We start from the raw sequence: 15,307 nt of genomic DNA, 5'->3' as shown, positions 1-15,307 counted from the left end.
TGGCTTTCCCAGGTAGCAGTTGTTCTGAAGGGACCTGCCGTGTCTCTGCAACTGGGATGAGCCAAGGGGAGCCTGTCTGAGCTGCCTGTTTTCTTCCTGTGGGCAGGACAACTTTGGGTATGACCTGGCAGCTGTGGAGGCCGCGAAGAAGAAGCACGAGGCCATCGAGACGGACACAGCCGCCTACGAGGAGCGAGTGAGGGCCCTGGAGGACCTGGCCCAGGAGCTGGAGAAGGAGAATTACCACGACCAGAAGCGCATCACGGCCCGCAAGGACAATATCCTGCGCCTGTGGAACTACCTGCAGGAGCTGCTGCAGTCCCGGCGCCAGAGACTCGAGACGACCCTGGCGCTGCAGAAGCTCTTCCAGGATATGCTGCACAGCATTGACTGGATGGATGACATCAAGGTGGGCCCTGGGACCCATCCCCCATGCCCCTGGTTCCCCTCTGGCCTCAATGCTGGCCCTGCACTTAGGGTATGCCTCCTTAGATGCCCCTCCAGCCAATCATGTCTGAGTCAGAATGGACAAACAGGCAGCACGGTGTCTGGCTGCATCTGCCTGTTGACTTCTTGGCTCACTGGGCTCCAGACAAGTCACCAGCCCAGGTCCCCTGTCTCCCCAGTGATCAAGAAATCTGGGGTTCGTAGTAGGACAGGTGCCAACCTGCAGGACCCAGAAGAGATAGACATTAATCAGGAGTGTGGAGACTCAGGCCCCGAGTAATCACAATTTGACTGGTTAGAATCCAGACCTCCCCCGATAGGGGCAGCCAGGAAGTCTGAATCTCCTCTCCCTCTACCACCGTGGCTCTTAACTGAGGACGCACATCAGAGTGACCATGGAACTTTCTAAAAATACACATGCCCAGGCCCAAACCTAGGGCAGATGCAGGAGATCAAGTATGGGGCCTGAGCTGTAAGAGGATCCATGAATGATTCTGATGGGCACCCCTAGTAGGAGCTCCTGCTCTGTAGCTTCTTCCATATTGAACAGCAGCCATTTTCCAGCTGCCTCTGACTCACCCTGGCCCTGAGACCATGGATACTCCATTTGGACGGGTCTCTTCTAGCGTGTAGGTCTCTTCACCTCTCCTCGATCCCTCTACCCTGTCTGTCCTCTTTGCCAGGCTCACCTCTTGTCTGCCGAGTTTGGGAAACACTTGTTGGAGGTCGAGGACTTGCTACAGAAGCACAAGTTGATGGAGGCTGACATCGCCATCCAAGGGGACAAAGTGAAGGCCATCATCGCGGCTACCCGGCAGTTCACTGAGGGGAACGGTGAGACCGCAATATCTCCCTGTTGAGGCCTCTAGCTCAGTGCTCCAGCACCCCGGCTTGGATAAATCTAGCTTTAGAATTCTGCTTCTTTCATCAACTAATGGTGCAAGAAAGAAGCTTGAGGGATAGCAAAACTCTCCAGCGAGCAGGCCACTGCTTTGGTGATCTATAATCAGAAGGTGTTAATAAGCACCAATAAGGCATTGTTCATCTTTCATTCTCTTTGCTGGTTCAAGTTCCAGCAGAGACAATATAGGTTTATAGCTTTGGGTCTTAAATAGGAGACCCTGCTGCCTCCTTGAAGAATCATCTTGAAATTTGTGTCTGGGCTTTTAAAAAAAGTAATTTCGCATTGTACATTTCTAGTGAGAGCTGACTCAACTTTTAACCTCCCTTATTCCTGAAGTTCTAGTGGGAATTAATTATAAAGAAGGTGGCCTGCCCTCTGAGCAGCTGGGAACCCCTGCCTCCAATCCTAAAGCCCCACTGAGAAGGCTGGTTGTGTGGTTCTAGCCTGACGGCTGGTCTGAAGCTTGCCCATCGATGAAACTCTTACCCCTTTTGTCCTCCCTGCTCCAATTCCTCCCAGGGTACCAGCCTTGTGACCCCCAGGTCATCCAGGACCGTGTCAGCCACCTGGAGCAGTGCTTTGCAGAGCTGAGCAACATGGCAGCGGGGCGGAAGGCCCAGCTGGAGCAGTCCAAGCGGCTCTGGAAGTTCTTCTGGGAAATGGATGAGGCTGAGAGCTGGATCAAGGAGAAGGAGCAGATTTACTCCTCCCTGGACTACGGCAAGGACCTGACCAGCGTGCTCAGCTTGCAACGCAAGCACAAGGCCTTTGAGGATGAGCTCCGTGGGCTGGACGCCCACCTGGGGCAGATCTTTCAGGAAGCTGAAGGCATGGTCACTCGCAAGCAGTTTGGGTACCCACAGATCGAGGCCCGAATCAAGGAGGTGGCCACCCAGTGGGACCAGCTGAAGGAGCTGGCTGCCTTTCGTAAGAAGAACCTCCAGGATGCTGAGAACTTCTTCCAGTTCCAGGGCGATGCGGATGAACTGAAGGCCTGGCTGCAGGATGCCCACCGGCTGCTCTCGGGCGAAGACGTGGGGCAGGATGAAGGGGCCACGCGGGCCCTGAGGAAAAAGCACAAGGACTTCCTGGAGGAGCTGGAGGAGAGCCATGAGGTGATGAAGCACCTGGAGCAGCAGGCCCAGGAGTTCCCACAAGAGTTTCGGGATTCCCCAGATGTGACCAATCGGCTGCAGGCCCTCCAGGAGCTCTACCAGCAGGTGGTGGCTCAGGCGGACCTACGTCAGCGGAGGCTGCAGGACGCCCTAGACCTGTATACAGTGTTTGGGGAGACAGATGCCTGTCAGCTGTGGATGGGTGAGAAGGAGAAGTGGCTGGACCAGATGGATATCCCAGACACGCTGGAGGACCTGGAGGTCGTGCAGCACAGGTCAGAGCTGACCCTTCTCTTCCTTGCCGCCGCGAACAACAGCTGCAGTCCCCCTCTCCCTAGCGTGGGAACAACCTCTGGGTCAACAAGGGTCTCTGAGAGGTCATAGGATGCCCAGGTACCAGGAGTCATGAGTTCTAATCTGACTCTGTGGCTTTGGGTACTTCATCCCCTGGGGCCTTCCTCAAAATAAAACCAAGGGGCTCTTTCCAGTCCAAGTATTTGACTACTTTCAGCTATAGCAGCCTTTGTTCAAATGAACTGTATCAAGAATTCTGACATATAACACAGAGGAAAGGGGAGCTGACCTGGTTAATGGGGAGGAGAGAGGCTGGAACCCCACAAGCTCTAGCTTTTTGTGGCAGCCACTAAGCCACAGAACCCTGAGGGCCGCAGACCGGTGTGCAAACCACCAGTCTTCAAGGCCATCCTCATTTCTGCTGTTTCGGTGCCATCCACACTCCAGCATGGGAAGGCATTCCCCCAGTTTGTGTGGCACTCTAGCATTCTAAGTACAGAATCCGGAGAGTCGAGGAGAAGAGCACATTCCTGGGAGCATGCTGAGGTGGTCTCACACTGATGCTGGATAGACCTGGGCTCCTATCCCAGAAGGGTCAGTTTTTATAACCACACAGTGCCCCTCCCCACAGCAGCTCTCCCTTCTCCTGCTCAGGGACAGAGCACCTGCCTGGGGAGGGTATCCTTCAGGTCAAGATGTCAGGGCAGTGGAATTAGGGTCTCAGAGCAGCAGCTGGTAGGCATGCCAGGTAGTCTCTGTGGCGATTAGCCCCCCACACACACCTCTTTGTTCCCCAACACCTCTCTCTTGAGCCAGTGGCCCATGTAGTAAGTAACCAGCTCTCTCCTAGCCTGATCCAGGAAATGCTAAACCATGAAACTGGACCCATGAACCAGAAAATAGGGTGTGTCAGCATATCTTTCTCCTCTCTTCTCCCTTACCTGGTCAAATTATTTAGGAGGTGGAGGGAGAAAGCAGGAGCTACATGTTCTGGAGACTGGGTGGCCACTGGCAATGAAGTGCCTGCTGCTGCCTCTCCAGTCCTCATTTTCTCTGTCCATATCAGGTTTGACATTCTGGACCAGGAGATGAAGTCGTTGATGGCTCAGATTGAAGGCGTGAACTCTGCTGCCAACAGCCTGGTAGAGAGTGGCCACCCACGCAGTGGGGAAGTGAAGAAGTACCAAGACAACCTGAACACCAGGTGGGGTGTCGGTAGGGTTAGGGGCTGGGGGCATCTCCTCTTGGCACATGACACACCCCCAGGGATGTGGCCTAGAAGTCAGGACGCATCCTATGCACTCCCAGGTTTGAGCCCTCAGAGCTCCTGTCTTTCTCAGCCACGGTCTCCTTCTGACGCTGGAGCTGCAGCAGCAAGGAGGAGGGACCTGGGTGGTGATTGTCCCAGGGAGGGAGAGAGAGATGTGTTCACAGAGCTGCAAATGCTATGCCTTTGGTGGGGGGTGGGTATCCTGTGTGAAAGAGGAGACATTCTGAGTGTGCCCGTAGAATCAGGCCATATGGTACTCATGCCACATTGCCCCGGACATTCTTAGGCAGGGAAAATTGCTTTCTGACAGCTCTTAAGTACTGTCCACAAAAGAAAGCTCCTGTCTGCGCCAAATTGCAGTCTCGATCATGAGGCTGGCTTGAGTGAAGAAGAGAATTAGCAGGAAGCCTTGAGCACGCTGTGTAGCCAGAACAAAAAACAGGCCCAGAGGAGCTCTCAGTACAGGGCCTAACTGCCCAGGGCTTCCTCGGGATCTCTGAGGACAGCACACGTGTGTTCCCTGGGGCCCCACACACACAATGCTGCATGGTCACCACCTCCCCATGGCCTGCCCCTTTCCCTACACTGTGCCCAAGCCCTGCTCGGCCTCAGGCAGTCTGAGATGGAGTGAGGGAAGAAAAGGGTCAGCATGGTGGAGACTCTGGAGGGGCCTACTGGGAGGCAGGGGGCGACTGGGACACTTCAGAGCCACTAGAACGAGGCCGACTGTCTCAGCCTCCAAAGATGGGAATGTAGGGGATGTAGTTCAGGGATTCCTTTGTAACTGTGAGGTTTCTGCAGAGGAGGAGAACGCCTCTTTGCTCTTTAGGTTTGGCGGTAACGGGGGTGCGTGTGCAAGAGTGTGCACATATGCGAGACACAGGAAGAAGTTGTCAGCTATACATCAGTTGCCTTAATGAGCTGTAGTCAGAGAATGTTGATCTTTAAAGACCCTAAGCCATGCACCTTCCTAAGTGAAATGCATAAGGAACTTGCCATCCTCAGGTGAGAGAGAACCTAAGGGATGGACTGGGAAGATGGCTTTCCGTTAAATCTGAGAGTTGAAAGGTGCCTGAGAAGTCATCTAGTCTAGCGACGTGCCCACACAGCCTGTGCCCCTGCACAGACATTTCCAGGGATGGGGAGCTCACCCCCTCACCATGCAACCAATCCAATTTGGGACAACTCCTTTCACTTAGAAAGTGTGATCTCAGATTGAAGTGAAATTTGTACTCACTGGTTCTGGCTCTGCCCTTTAGAGAGATCAAAACTTATTCTGATTCTTCTTTCATGCAATAGCTCTTCAGATATTTTTTAAACAACTATCGTTCTTCGCCTCCACTAGCAGTCTTGCCTCCATGCCCGCGCTGTGCTCTCTCCCAGAGTGTGTCCTCCTCCAACTACATACTTCCAGTCCTGTCCGTCCTTTAGGCCAGGCCACATTCCTCTCCTGCCCAGAGTCCCAGATGAAAATCTATCTTTCCCTCCTCTTACTGGCTTTGAGCTTCACATTCTGCTTTGTTTTATAATTACTTTGGTCCTGAAGAACTTTCCTACCAGACTACAAGCAAATGAAGAGCTATATCTTCGTGTATTGCGCACCAGGCACATTATTGTCTGAGGTTCTCTCTGTCTGCAATGTTCTTTTCCCAGATATCCACTTGGCTTACTCCCTTACTTTATTTAGATGGCAGCTCACATGTCAGCTTATTGGAGCAGTCCTCACTGACCACTCAATTGAAATATTAAATTCCTCCCTCCCTCTCAGCCCCTCTGCTTCTATCCTATTACCTTTATTTTTTCTTTGTACTTGTCAGCACCTGATGGGTTGTAGACTCATTGATTTGTCTCTGCCCTACTCCAATGAGAGCAAGCCCTTTACTTGGCTCATCGCTGTATCCCAGAGCTTAGAACAGTGCCTGGCACAAGGCACGTGATGGCTGCGTGATAAATGCTTAGTGAATGAGTGAACAGGACAAAACTGAAATATCTTCTGCCAAGCTTGGCACATATGAGTCATTCAAACACTTATTGAATGCATGATCACCTTCCACAGTACGCATTCCACTTGACCATTTTTGTAATAATCTTGGGCCCAGGACCAAACCTGGATTCCCAGCATGGCCTGGCCAGTGCTGACTCGAGCGGCTTTGTCAACTTCCTCCCTCTTGGAGATGGTGCAATAGAGGGTTTGGGAGGCAGACTAGACCCAAACCCCAAGGTGTCCCCTGTGTGGCCTCTGCTTGGCGGCTCCAGTGAGGTCACACCAGGAAAAGCCTGGGAAGTCACCATGGGGCCTCTTGCCTGGGGCACAGCCAGACCCTCTCCCGTGGCTTCTGGATGGGGCCAGGAGATCTCACAGCCCTGGAGCACCTCACTATCGCCTCCTGGTGGTTTCAGACCAACTTGGAGAAAATCTTCAGCTCCTTTCCTTTGACTTCCCAGCCTCAGCACCATCTGCATGCCAGGCACAGAATTCTTTACAGTGTAGGAGGGGAGCTGAGCAATCTTTGGGCTCTTGCTCCTCTCTCTCCTGATAGTCTCGATCCTTCCCAGCCTATCTCCCACTTCTCTTTGCAGACCTGTCTTTCAATCCGGACAGCAGCTGTTGTCACACCTTGGAAATGCCCACAGCGTACTCTATCCAGTCCCTCTGCCAAGTCCCTCCACCCCAAGCCCCTAGATCCTGGGGATGCAAAGATGAGAGAGGTACTCAGGGCCCCACCTTATTGATCACTCCAGTGGAGGCTCTAGAGATCTGGTCACTGAGATACAGCTCAGAAGACCATCACACAACCTGCCACCATCACCCCATTGCTCCTACAGCTCCCTTAGTCCCCTTTGCCTGGTATGTGCTGTGTACGTAGTACTGTACTTATTTTGTGAGCTTATTTTGAGAGCTCTTACTTTCTCTCTAAATTGTACAGTCCATAAGGCAAAGTCTGGCTATGTCTATATTATCCTAAAGGCTAACGTAATGGTTAAACCTTGGGGGTATTCAAGAGAGATGGGTTTGATTCGTGAATGGGCATTCAGCATACTCTCGTGTGCTTATGTGGTACAGTAATGTAGAATGAGTAAACCCAGGCCCAAGGCAGGTGTTCCTGGTGGTCTGGGCCCAGGCTGATGGGCAGCTCTTTAGAAGAGGCTTATTGTGGTCTGCAGACCAACCTCAGGCCCCTAGCACATCTGCCAGAACTTTGCACGTTTCCCAGTTTCATTCCAGCACTGCGCTTGAAGGTTAAGATCATGTCATCTATTTTAATTATAATCCCAGCTTCTCCCCTCCCTACTTCCTCTTCCTCCTCCTTTTCTTCATCAGGCCTCTTGTCTCTTAGAGCCAGGGTGACTTTTTCTGGCCCTGGGCATGTTGAACATGGTCTTAGGCATTTTCGTAGTTCCCCCAGGGCAGCTGGGACCCTTTGTCCTGAAGCGTTCTTGAAGTTCATAATGTGGGCTTTCTAATTATTTTCAGTATTTCACAAAATCTGGGGAGGTCATATATTTGCCTGAAATTTAACTACATTAAAGAGCCTACCTAAGCGTCATGTTCCTTTACTTATGGTTGGAATCACATCACTGCTCGCCTCCGGCTGATGGAAAGATCATATTGGTCATATATATCTTGGGTAAAACTGGATAAATGAATTTTACTCACCACAGTTTTTTGGGTAGATGATTTTTTTCGGCATGCGAGATCTGTGGGGAGAGACTCTGGTGGGAAATCTGGGAAGGGATGCCCTGTGGAAAGAGTTAAGGAAGATGGTGTCTCTATGTGCCCCCGCTGTGTCCCCCTTGGCAGGTGGCATGCATTCCAGGCCATGGTGGCAGAACGGCGGGGAAAAGTAGACTCAGCTCTCCGGGTGCACAACTACTGCGTGGATTGCGAGGAGACCAGCAAGTGGATCATGGACAAAACGAAGGTAGTGGAGTCCACAAAGGACCTCAGCCGAGACCTGGCAGGCGTCATTGCCATCCAGCGGAAGTTGTCAGGGCTGGAGCACGATGTGACTGCCATCAAGGCCCGCACGGGTGCCCTGGAGCGTGAGTCGCTGCAGCTGATGGAGTCACACCCTGAGCAGAGAGATGACATTGGCCAGCGGCAGAAGTATGTGGAGGAGCTGTGGCAGGGCCTGCAGCGAGCCCTGGAGGGCCAGGAGGCCTCACTGGGTGAAGCCAGCCAGCTACAGGCCTTCTTGCAGGATCTGGATAACTTCCAGTCCTGGCTGTCCGTGACCCAGAAGGCTGTGGCCTCCGAGGACACACCCGAGTCCCTCCCGGAGGCCGAGCAGCTCCTGCAGCAGCATGCGGCCATCAAGGACGACATTGACAGGCATCAAGAGAACTTCCATCACATCAAGGCCTCTGGAGAGAAGGTGATCCATGGCCAGACAGACCCAGAGTACCTGCTCCTGGGCCAGCGGCTGGAAGGCCTGTATAGTGGCTGGGATGCCCTGCATCGGATGTGGGATAGCCGCGGCCGCTCCCTTGCCCAGTGCCTCGGCTTCCAGGAGTTCCAGAAGGATGCCAAGCAGGCTGAAGCCATCCTCAGCAACCAGGTAGAGAGAGGCATTCAGGGCTGGGGGCAGAGAGGGGGGGCTGCCCTGGGTAATAGCACAGGTGAGTCTTCGAATGTGCTACAGGACTCAGGGACCAAATTATGCTTTTCTTGGACTCTCTAGCCACTAATTAGGGGGACAGTCCTCTTTGTTCCTTATCATGTGCCTTTTCCAGCCTTGTGTCCCAAACTGTGCCTTGTTTTTGGGTCAGTTAGAGGCTAGAGAAGCGACTTTTCGCTTGGGTAGTTACCCTTCCCTGTGGCTCTAGGCACACTGTTCATCAGGTGCCCTTGGGTGGGGGTGGGGTGACAAGGCCTGAAAGCTTCTTCCTTGTACAACTCCAGGGGGCGCCATTCACGCTGTAGCCTGTATGGCTGCACATGGACCTCCTGCCTGGCAGGTGCCCTCACCACCTCCTGAGCTTGTCTTCATGCCTTGTCTGGAAACTTGCTTCAACAGGAATATACTCTGGCTCACTTGGAGCCCCCAGACTCCCTAGAAGCTGCAGAGGCGGGGATCCGGAAGTTTGAGGATTTCTTGGCATCTATGGAGAACAACCGGGATAAGGTCTTGAGTCCTGTGGACTCTGGAAACATTCTGGTAGCTGAGGGAAACCTCTACTCAGACAAGATCAAGGAGAAGGTGCAGCTTATTGAGGACAGGTACTCTCCGCTCCCCGGGTCACAGGGCAGGAGCCAGGTAGGGCTGGGATGCTGTGCAAGGACCCCAGGCTCAGCACTGTTGTGACTACAGCTTCTGGCTTCCCTTCTAGGCACAAGAAGAACAATGAGAAGGCCCAGGAGGCCTCAGATCTTCTGAGAGACAACCTGGCGCTCCAGAACTTTCTCCAGAACTGCCAGGAGGTGAGGCTCCAGCAAGGCAGGCCCCTTTGCAGGAGATTCCTTTCAAGGAGCAAAGTGCCCTAGAGGTGGGAAGTCCGCAGGGATCCTTTCTAACTCAGGAGTCTGGGATCCCATGAGTGGAGAACTCTGGGTACTTGGCAGCTTAGGTCATCTTCTAGAATCTTAGGTTCTACAATTATTTTTTTCAAATCTTTAAAGGTATCTTTTAATTTGTCAAGTCTAGGACAAGGTTTCTCAAAGAGTGACCTGAGGACTATCTACGTTAGAGTCACCTAGAGCCCTAGTCAGAGCTGGCTTCAAGGACATGCGACCTGTGCATTCACACAGGGCCCAGTGCTTAGAAAGGCCCCATGTTTAGTTTAGTGCTCGGCTGTTGCCATCTTGAAATTCTTAATAATTTTGAACATTTCCATTTTGTACTGGGCCCTGGAAATTATGGAGCCAGTCCTGGCCCTAGTGAAATTGAGACTCCTGGGCCCCACATGGGCCCAGATGAATCAGAATCTTAATGAGTGAGAGAGAGAAAGCAGCATTTTCAACCAGCCTCCCAGTTGGAGAACGGCTGACTCAGAAGGTTCTTGTTCAGCCTGGGCTGAGCTACACAGGGTAGGGCTTTAACCTGTACTCCCAGTCCCTCTGTTGACAGTACTTCCACGTGGAATGGGGCTTTCCATGACCTCTTTCCTGCTCCCATCTTCATGCCCCTTTCCACTCAGCCCAAATGACTTTGTTTTTGTCTCCTTCTGCCCTTGGCACAAACCTGCCTTGGTATAGTGCCAGGACATCTTGGAAACATTGGATACTCATCACAGTCCATCCCTCATTGTTAATTATAGGATCTGCCCTTGGCTTCTTCCTCCACTAATATTTTCCCTGTGTTTATTGATGATTTCTCACCCTACTGCCAAAAGGTGGATTTATCTATCCATTCAGTAAACACACGTTGAGTTCCTGTAATGGGTCAGGCCTTGTCCTAGGTCCTGGAACTATGGAGAGAAGAATAAACATCCCTGGTGTCACAGCACACACTCTGGTGGGGGAGACCACCAGTGCACATCTTTTAGCCCTGAGACAATATGGGTTAAGTTGCCTGTGCTGGGAGTTAGGGATCCAAGTGGAGAGTAGTACCCTTACCCTGCTGTGTTCGTACTTCCTCCCCTCGGCCTTCTCTGTCTGCAGCCAGAGGTGGGCAGCAGGTCCTGCCCTGAGCCCCTGGCCAAAGAGGTGCATCAGGGACCCTTGGACTCACTCTTTCTACCCACAGCTGACTCTCTGGATCAATGACAAGCTGCTGACATCTCCGGATGTCTCCTATGATGAAGCGAGAAACCTTCATAACAAATGGCTGAAGCACCAGGCGTTTGCGGCAGAGCTGGCTTCCCACCAAGGGTGGCTGGAGAACATCGACGCAGTAAGTAAAGCGAGTGGTGGAGGCTCTCTGCTCAGCTAGACTTACTTGAATGGGCTTCACCCAGGGCATAGACACTGTCCTGAAGCTTGCTGGACAGTATAGGACTTAGAAGTAAAAAACCTCTCTGAATAGTAGTTAAACTTTCAGATCTCCTGATAGTGTAGTCCTGTTAAGCCTGGTCAGAATTGGTGCCTCCTCTGGGTGACCTGAGTCTGGGGACAGTCCTGGACACTGAGGACACCCTAGTTAGAGCTTCAGCTTCCCCAGTGCCAGGAAGGCATTTACCTCTGTTTGCCTTCCATCATCCTCACCAGGGCCCCACACTGTTCTGCCCAGGCACAGGGCAATATGTGAGATGAGCCAAGAGGTCCAGGGGGCCACTGACCTTCACCGTTTGGATGGGCACAACCCCCAGGGAGTGGTCATTCACCCCCGCTTGTAGATGGGGAACCAAGAGTCCACTTGGTAATGAGCTTGCCCAGGGGCCCAAGTCAAAATGCGCCTGGAGTCAGATCTGGGGATGAGGTACCCTTGCTTCTCCCTGCTGTGACTGTCTGGGAAGAATCAGGCCTGCGGTCCACATGAGGCCATTCCACGGTGGTACAGGGTGCAGGCTCTAAGCCAGGCACTCTGACTCCTCCACCTCCCTGTGCCTGAGAGTCTTCATCTGTCAAATGAAGATGCTAACAGACCTCCCCCAGGGGGTTGTGAGCATAAAGCACTTAGAATAGTGCTTGGCATCCTTAGGCACTCCGTAAGGATTGACTGTTATTAGCACTATGTATTCCTGGGCCCAAGTCAGAGCATACTGCACCCACCCAAAAGAGGTCCGTTTATGCAGGTGAAAAACAGATGGACAAACCCAGTAACTGAAAGATATCACCAAAGGTTAGTGCACAGCCTCTGGGAAGATGAGCTCGAGAGAGTGCAGTTCACACGGAGGTTTCCAGGCTGGTTGTGACTGCATGGATCTTGGATTTTTTTTTTTTTTAATCTAAAAAAATTTGAGTACCCGCTGACCCTTGTCTGCAGCTCCCCATACTGCAGTCTCCCAACCACATCTCCCCCTGTCCCACCTTCCACGGCAGATGACTCTGGGTATGCATAGTCTTTTAGCTGAGCCTTGCCTGAGTTCCAGGCAGATTCTGCCTCACTGACCTCCCCTCGGTTAGCCCCTTGCACCCACCTGGAGCAGGGCTGCTCCAAGGCTGCCCAGCTCAGAGGGTGAGCTCTCCTTCTTCCTCACACAGGAAGGGAAGGAGCTGATGGAGGAGAAGCCCCAGTTTGCAGCTCTGGTGTCCCAGAAGCTGGAAGCCTTGCACCAGCTCTGGGATGAGCTTCAGACCACCACGCAGGAGAAGGCCCAACACCTCTTAGCTGCCAGGAGCTCCGACCTGCGCTCGCAGACTCACGCAGACCTCAACAAGTGGATCAGCGCCATGGAGGACCAGCTGCGGTCGGATGACCCGGGCAAGGACCTGACCAGCGTCAACCGGATGTTGGCTAAGCTGAAGGCACGTAAGCACACTGGAATAGAGGGGATCTTGGGGAGCAAATCTGAAACCTGAAAGAGAGTACTCCATCCATTCCTCTTAGCTGGGTCTGCTTTATAGGGCAAAAATGTCTCCTGGTTCACAACCCATTTCCTACCCCTTGGCAATGGGTAAGACAGGGGTCCCAACAGGTTAATAAATGCACACGTGAGAAGAATGGGACAGACGCTCCGTGGAGGAGAAGATGAGGGGGTGTCCAGGGAGACTTCCTGGGGAGGCTGAGCTCAAACCAGGCCTGTGAGGATGGGTAGGATACAGATGACGAAGAGGAGGGAGGGGCTGCCCAGGGGCCGAGACTGGTGCTGACACCGTCCCCTTGCATCTCAGCGTGTGGAGGACCAAGTGAACGTGCGGAAGGAGGAGCTGGGGGAGCTGTTTGCCCAGGTGCCCTCACAAGGAGAGGAGGTGGGGGACATGGACTTGAGCATCGAGAAGCAGTTCCTGAACCTCCTGGAGCCCCTGGGGAGGAGGAAGAAGCAGCTGGAATCATCCAGAGCCAAGCTGCAGATCAGCCGGGATATAGAGGATGAGACGGTGCGTTGGCTGCAGCCCCCTCACCGCTGCCCCAAGCAGCTGAGCCGGCAGCTGCCGTCAGGATAACTGGCTGCCACCCAGGACGATCCTTGGCAGCAGATGTCTGGTCCTCTCACCCTCTTATCTCATAGGGTTGTTGTGATGATTACATTATACATAAAATTAAATCCAGTGCTTTTTGAACGGTAACTCACTCATTGACCTTAGGGCCAGACAGACTTGGGTTTGAGATCCAGCTACATTACCTGTCCCCTGTGTGACCAGGAGCAAGTGATCTGAAACCCCAATTCAAAATTTCGAAATGTCCCCATCTGTAAAATGGGAGCAAAACCTTATGGGGTGTTGGGAAGAACCAGGGAGACACAGCAGGCAGAACTCTGCCTGGCCCATGGTGAGTGGTTGGGAAGGAGTGGCCATGATTGTCATCGGCTGTCCCCTGCCTTCTGGTCTCCACAGCTCTGGGTGGAGGAGAGGCTGCCTCTGGCCCAGTCGGTTGACTATGGCACTAATCTGCAAACTGTGCAGCTGTTCATGAAGAAGAACCAGGTGAGTCTGCCTCACCTCGTCAGTCCCACCTGCCCCACCCCCACCCCGTCCCCGCCCAGGGAGGGAGAGCCAGCCCCGACCTGCAGAAGGCCAGTGACAGCAGATTACAGATTATTGTTCTTCTCGGTAGCTATGGGGTGCCCAGTCTGTATTTGTAGTCTTGTAGCAGAAAGAGCAGCTTCAGTGATGGCAGAGAGAATTCTGGGAGGACCACAGAGGAGGGAGGGTCCAGGTGCTTTGGGATTTGGGGCCATTCAGACCCATCAGGGCACAGGTGAGCACAGGACCTGGAGGCCTGGCTAGGGTTTAATGTGCTGTACAGCTTCTGTTTCCATGGCCTCCCTGAGAGGCCACATAGCTCCTGGTTTCTCTCCAATGCTGCCTTGCCTCTTCCAGGGCTGAGTTTGGCCTGTTGGGTGTCCTCGGGGTAAGCAGGCCCCATTTCTCTGGACACATGAGGATACTTGTGGAACTCAAACCCCACTAGGAAGTCACTAAACTTGGACTCTGAACCATTGGAGCTAACATCTGTCGGCTCTTCTGCTCTCACTTAGGCCTGATTGGGAACGTCTGGGGCCCTGGTCAGAATCCTAGAAGGGAGCACACACACTTCCTCTTGTATCAGTGTTGCAGGGGAAGCCTGCATCCTCCACAAAGGCCAGCTACCTAGGGTGGCAGTGCCTCTGTGCTTGGCCAGGAGCTGGCCTACTCTGGGGCAGAGAGTCCCTCCTGCCTGGTCTGCTGTCTGGGTCGGGTCAGGAAGTGGCAGCTGCAGCCACGAGCAAGGAGAGTCTGGAACTTATCCCAGAGAAGAGTGGTGTGTCCCCAAGTACCAGTCTGTATTGCAGCTCCTTGGGGAAGGAAGGTCATGTTAGACAGTACCTCCTTCCCCAGAATATCAGCTCACAGAACCCAGCAACTGTGCAAGGGCCTGAATGGTTTATGTCCAAAGAGGTTTCTTAAAAGCTCCTTCGGCCCTTTGCTTCCACTTGACGTGATCTGGTCACTAAGGTTCAGGCAGCCACACGCAGGGACCTCAGCTGGAAGGTGGTGGCGGGGGTCGGGGGTTCAGTTAACACCACAACCTCCAGATAAAGGAGGGAGGTGGTAGAAGACAGTATCCTCAGGGCCTCAGTTTCCTCAACTGTAAAATGAGCCAACTCTGGTCTTTCCCACACTGAAGATTTTGACTCTCTCTAGCTTCAATAAGTGTTATTGCCAAGCGATTTTGAGCTCCACTGGCTGAAGGTTGCTATTTCAGGAAAAGGGCAAGACAAATATGGATGGGATTCCCCTAATCAGGAAGGGGAATATAATTTCTTGGGAGAGCGTGGCTGCCCTAGCAAAGACTATGTTAGGCTAGCCCAGCTAAAGCCGAAATCCCGTTTCATCATTCCCTTTATTGCAGTGGTTCTCAAACTTTGGTGTGTCAGACTCACCCAGAGGGCTTGTTAAAGTGCAGTTGACCGGGCTCCACCCCAATCTACTGAATCAAATGCTGGGAGTAGAGCCTGGTAATTTGCATTTCTATCAAGATCCTCAGTGATCTTGATGCTGCTGGCCTGGGACCCCACTTTGAGAACCACTGCTCTAATGGCTGTTCATTGCGGCAAGAACAAATCCTGCAAGGTGCCACCCGAATGGTTCTCCATTCGGGCTGCATTTAGAATCACCAGGCCCCACCTTGGTTCAATTAATTAGGATCTCTGGGGCTGAGGGCCTGGCTGTGTCTGTATTCCCAGATTATTCAGTGTGCAACCAGGGTTAAGAACCACTGTCCTGTCTGATCCAGCCTCCGTCTGCCTCTAACT

At 52.9% G+C, this 15,307-nt stretch overlaps 1 protein-coding gene across 6 annotated transcripts in view; it reads left to right on the top strand.

The window, feature by feature from the left end:
- The window catches only part of SPTB (spectrin beta, erythrocytic), a 114,434-nt gene that overhangs the window by 73,657 nt on the left and 25,470 nt on the right, over positions 1–15,307 (top strand). For all 6 annotated transcript variants that reach the window (XM_070593722.1, XM_070593718.1, XM_070593719.1 and 3 more), the window contains 11 exons: positions 107–409; positions 1,131–1,281; positions 1,871–2,741; positions 3,827–3,964; positions 7,833–8,589; positions 9,049–9,251; positions 9,362–9,452; positions 10,717–10,863; positions 12,114–12,377; positions 12,744–12,950; positions 13,407–13,496. In XM_070593722.1, coding sequence (XP_070449823.1) covers positions 107–409; positions 1,131–1,281; positions 1,871–2,741; positions 3,827–3,964; positions 7,833–8,589; positions 9,049–9,251; positions 9,362–9,452; positions 10,717–10,863; positions 12,114–12,377; positions 12,744–12,950; positions 13,407–13,496 — 3,222 coding nt within the window. The remainder of the gene's footprint in view (positions 1–106; positions 410–1,130; positions 1,282–1,870; positions 2,742–3,826; positions 3,965–7,832; positions 8,590–9,048; positions 9,252–9,361; positions 9,453–10,716; positions 10,864–12,113; positions 12,378–12,743; positions 12,951–13,406; positions 13,497–15,307) is intronic.

This window comes from Equus przewalskii, chromosome 25 (genome assembly GCF_037783145.1).
Source record: "Equus przewalskii isolate Varuska chromosome 25, EquPr2, whole genome shotgun sequence".
NCBI classification, from domain to species: domain Eukaryota; kingdom Metazoa; phylum Chordata; class Mammalia; order Perissodactyla; family Equidae; genus Equus; species Equus przewalskii.
The sequence above is the reverse complement of the archived record's forward strand: the minus strand, read 5'-3'. Positions and strand labels throughout refer to the sequence as shown.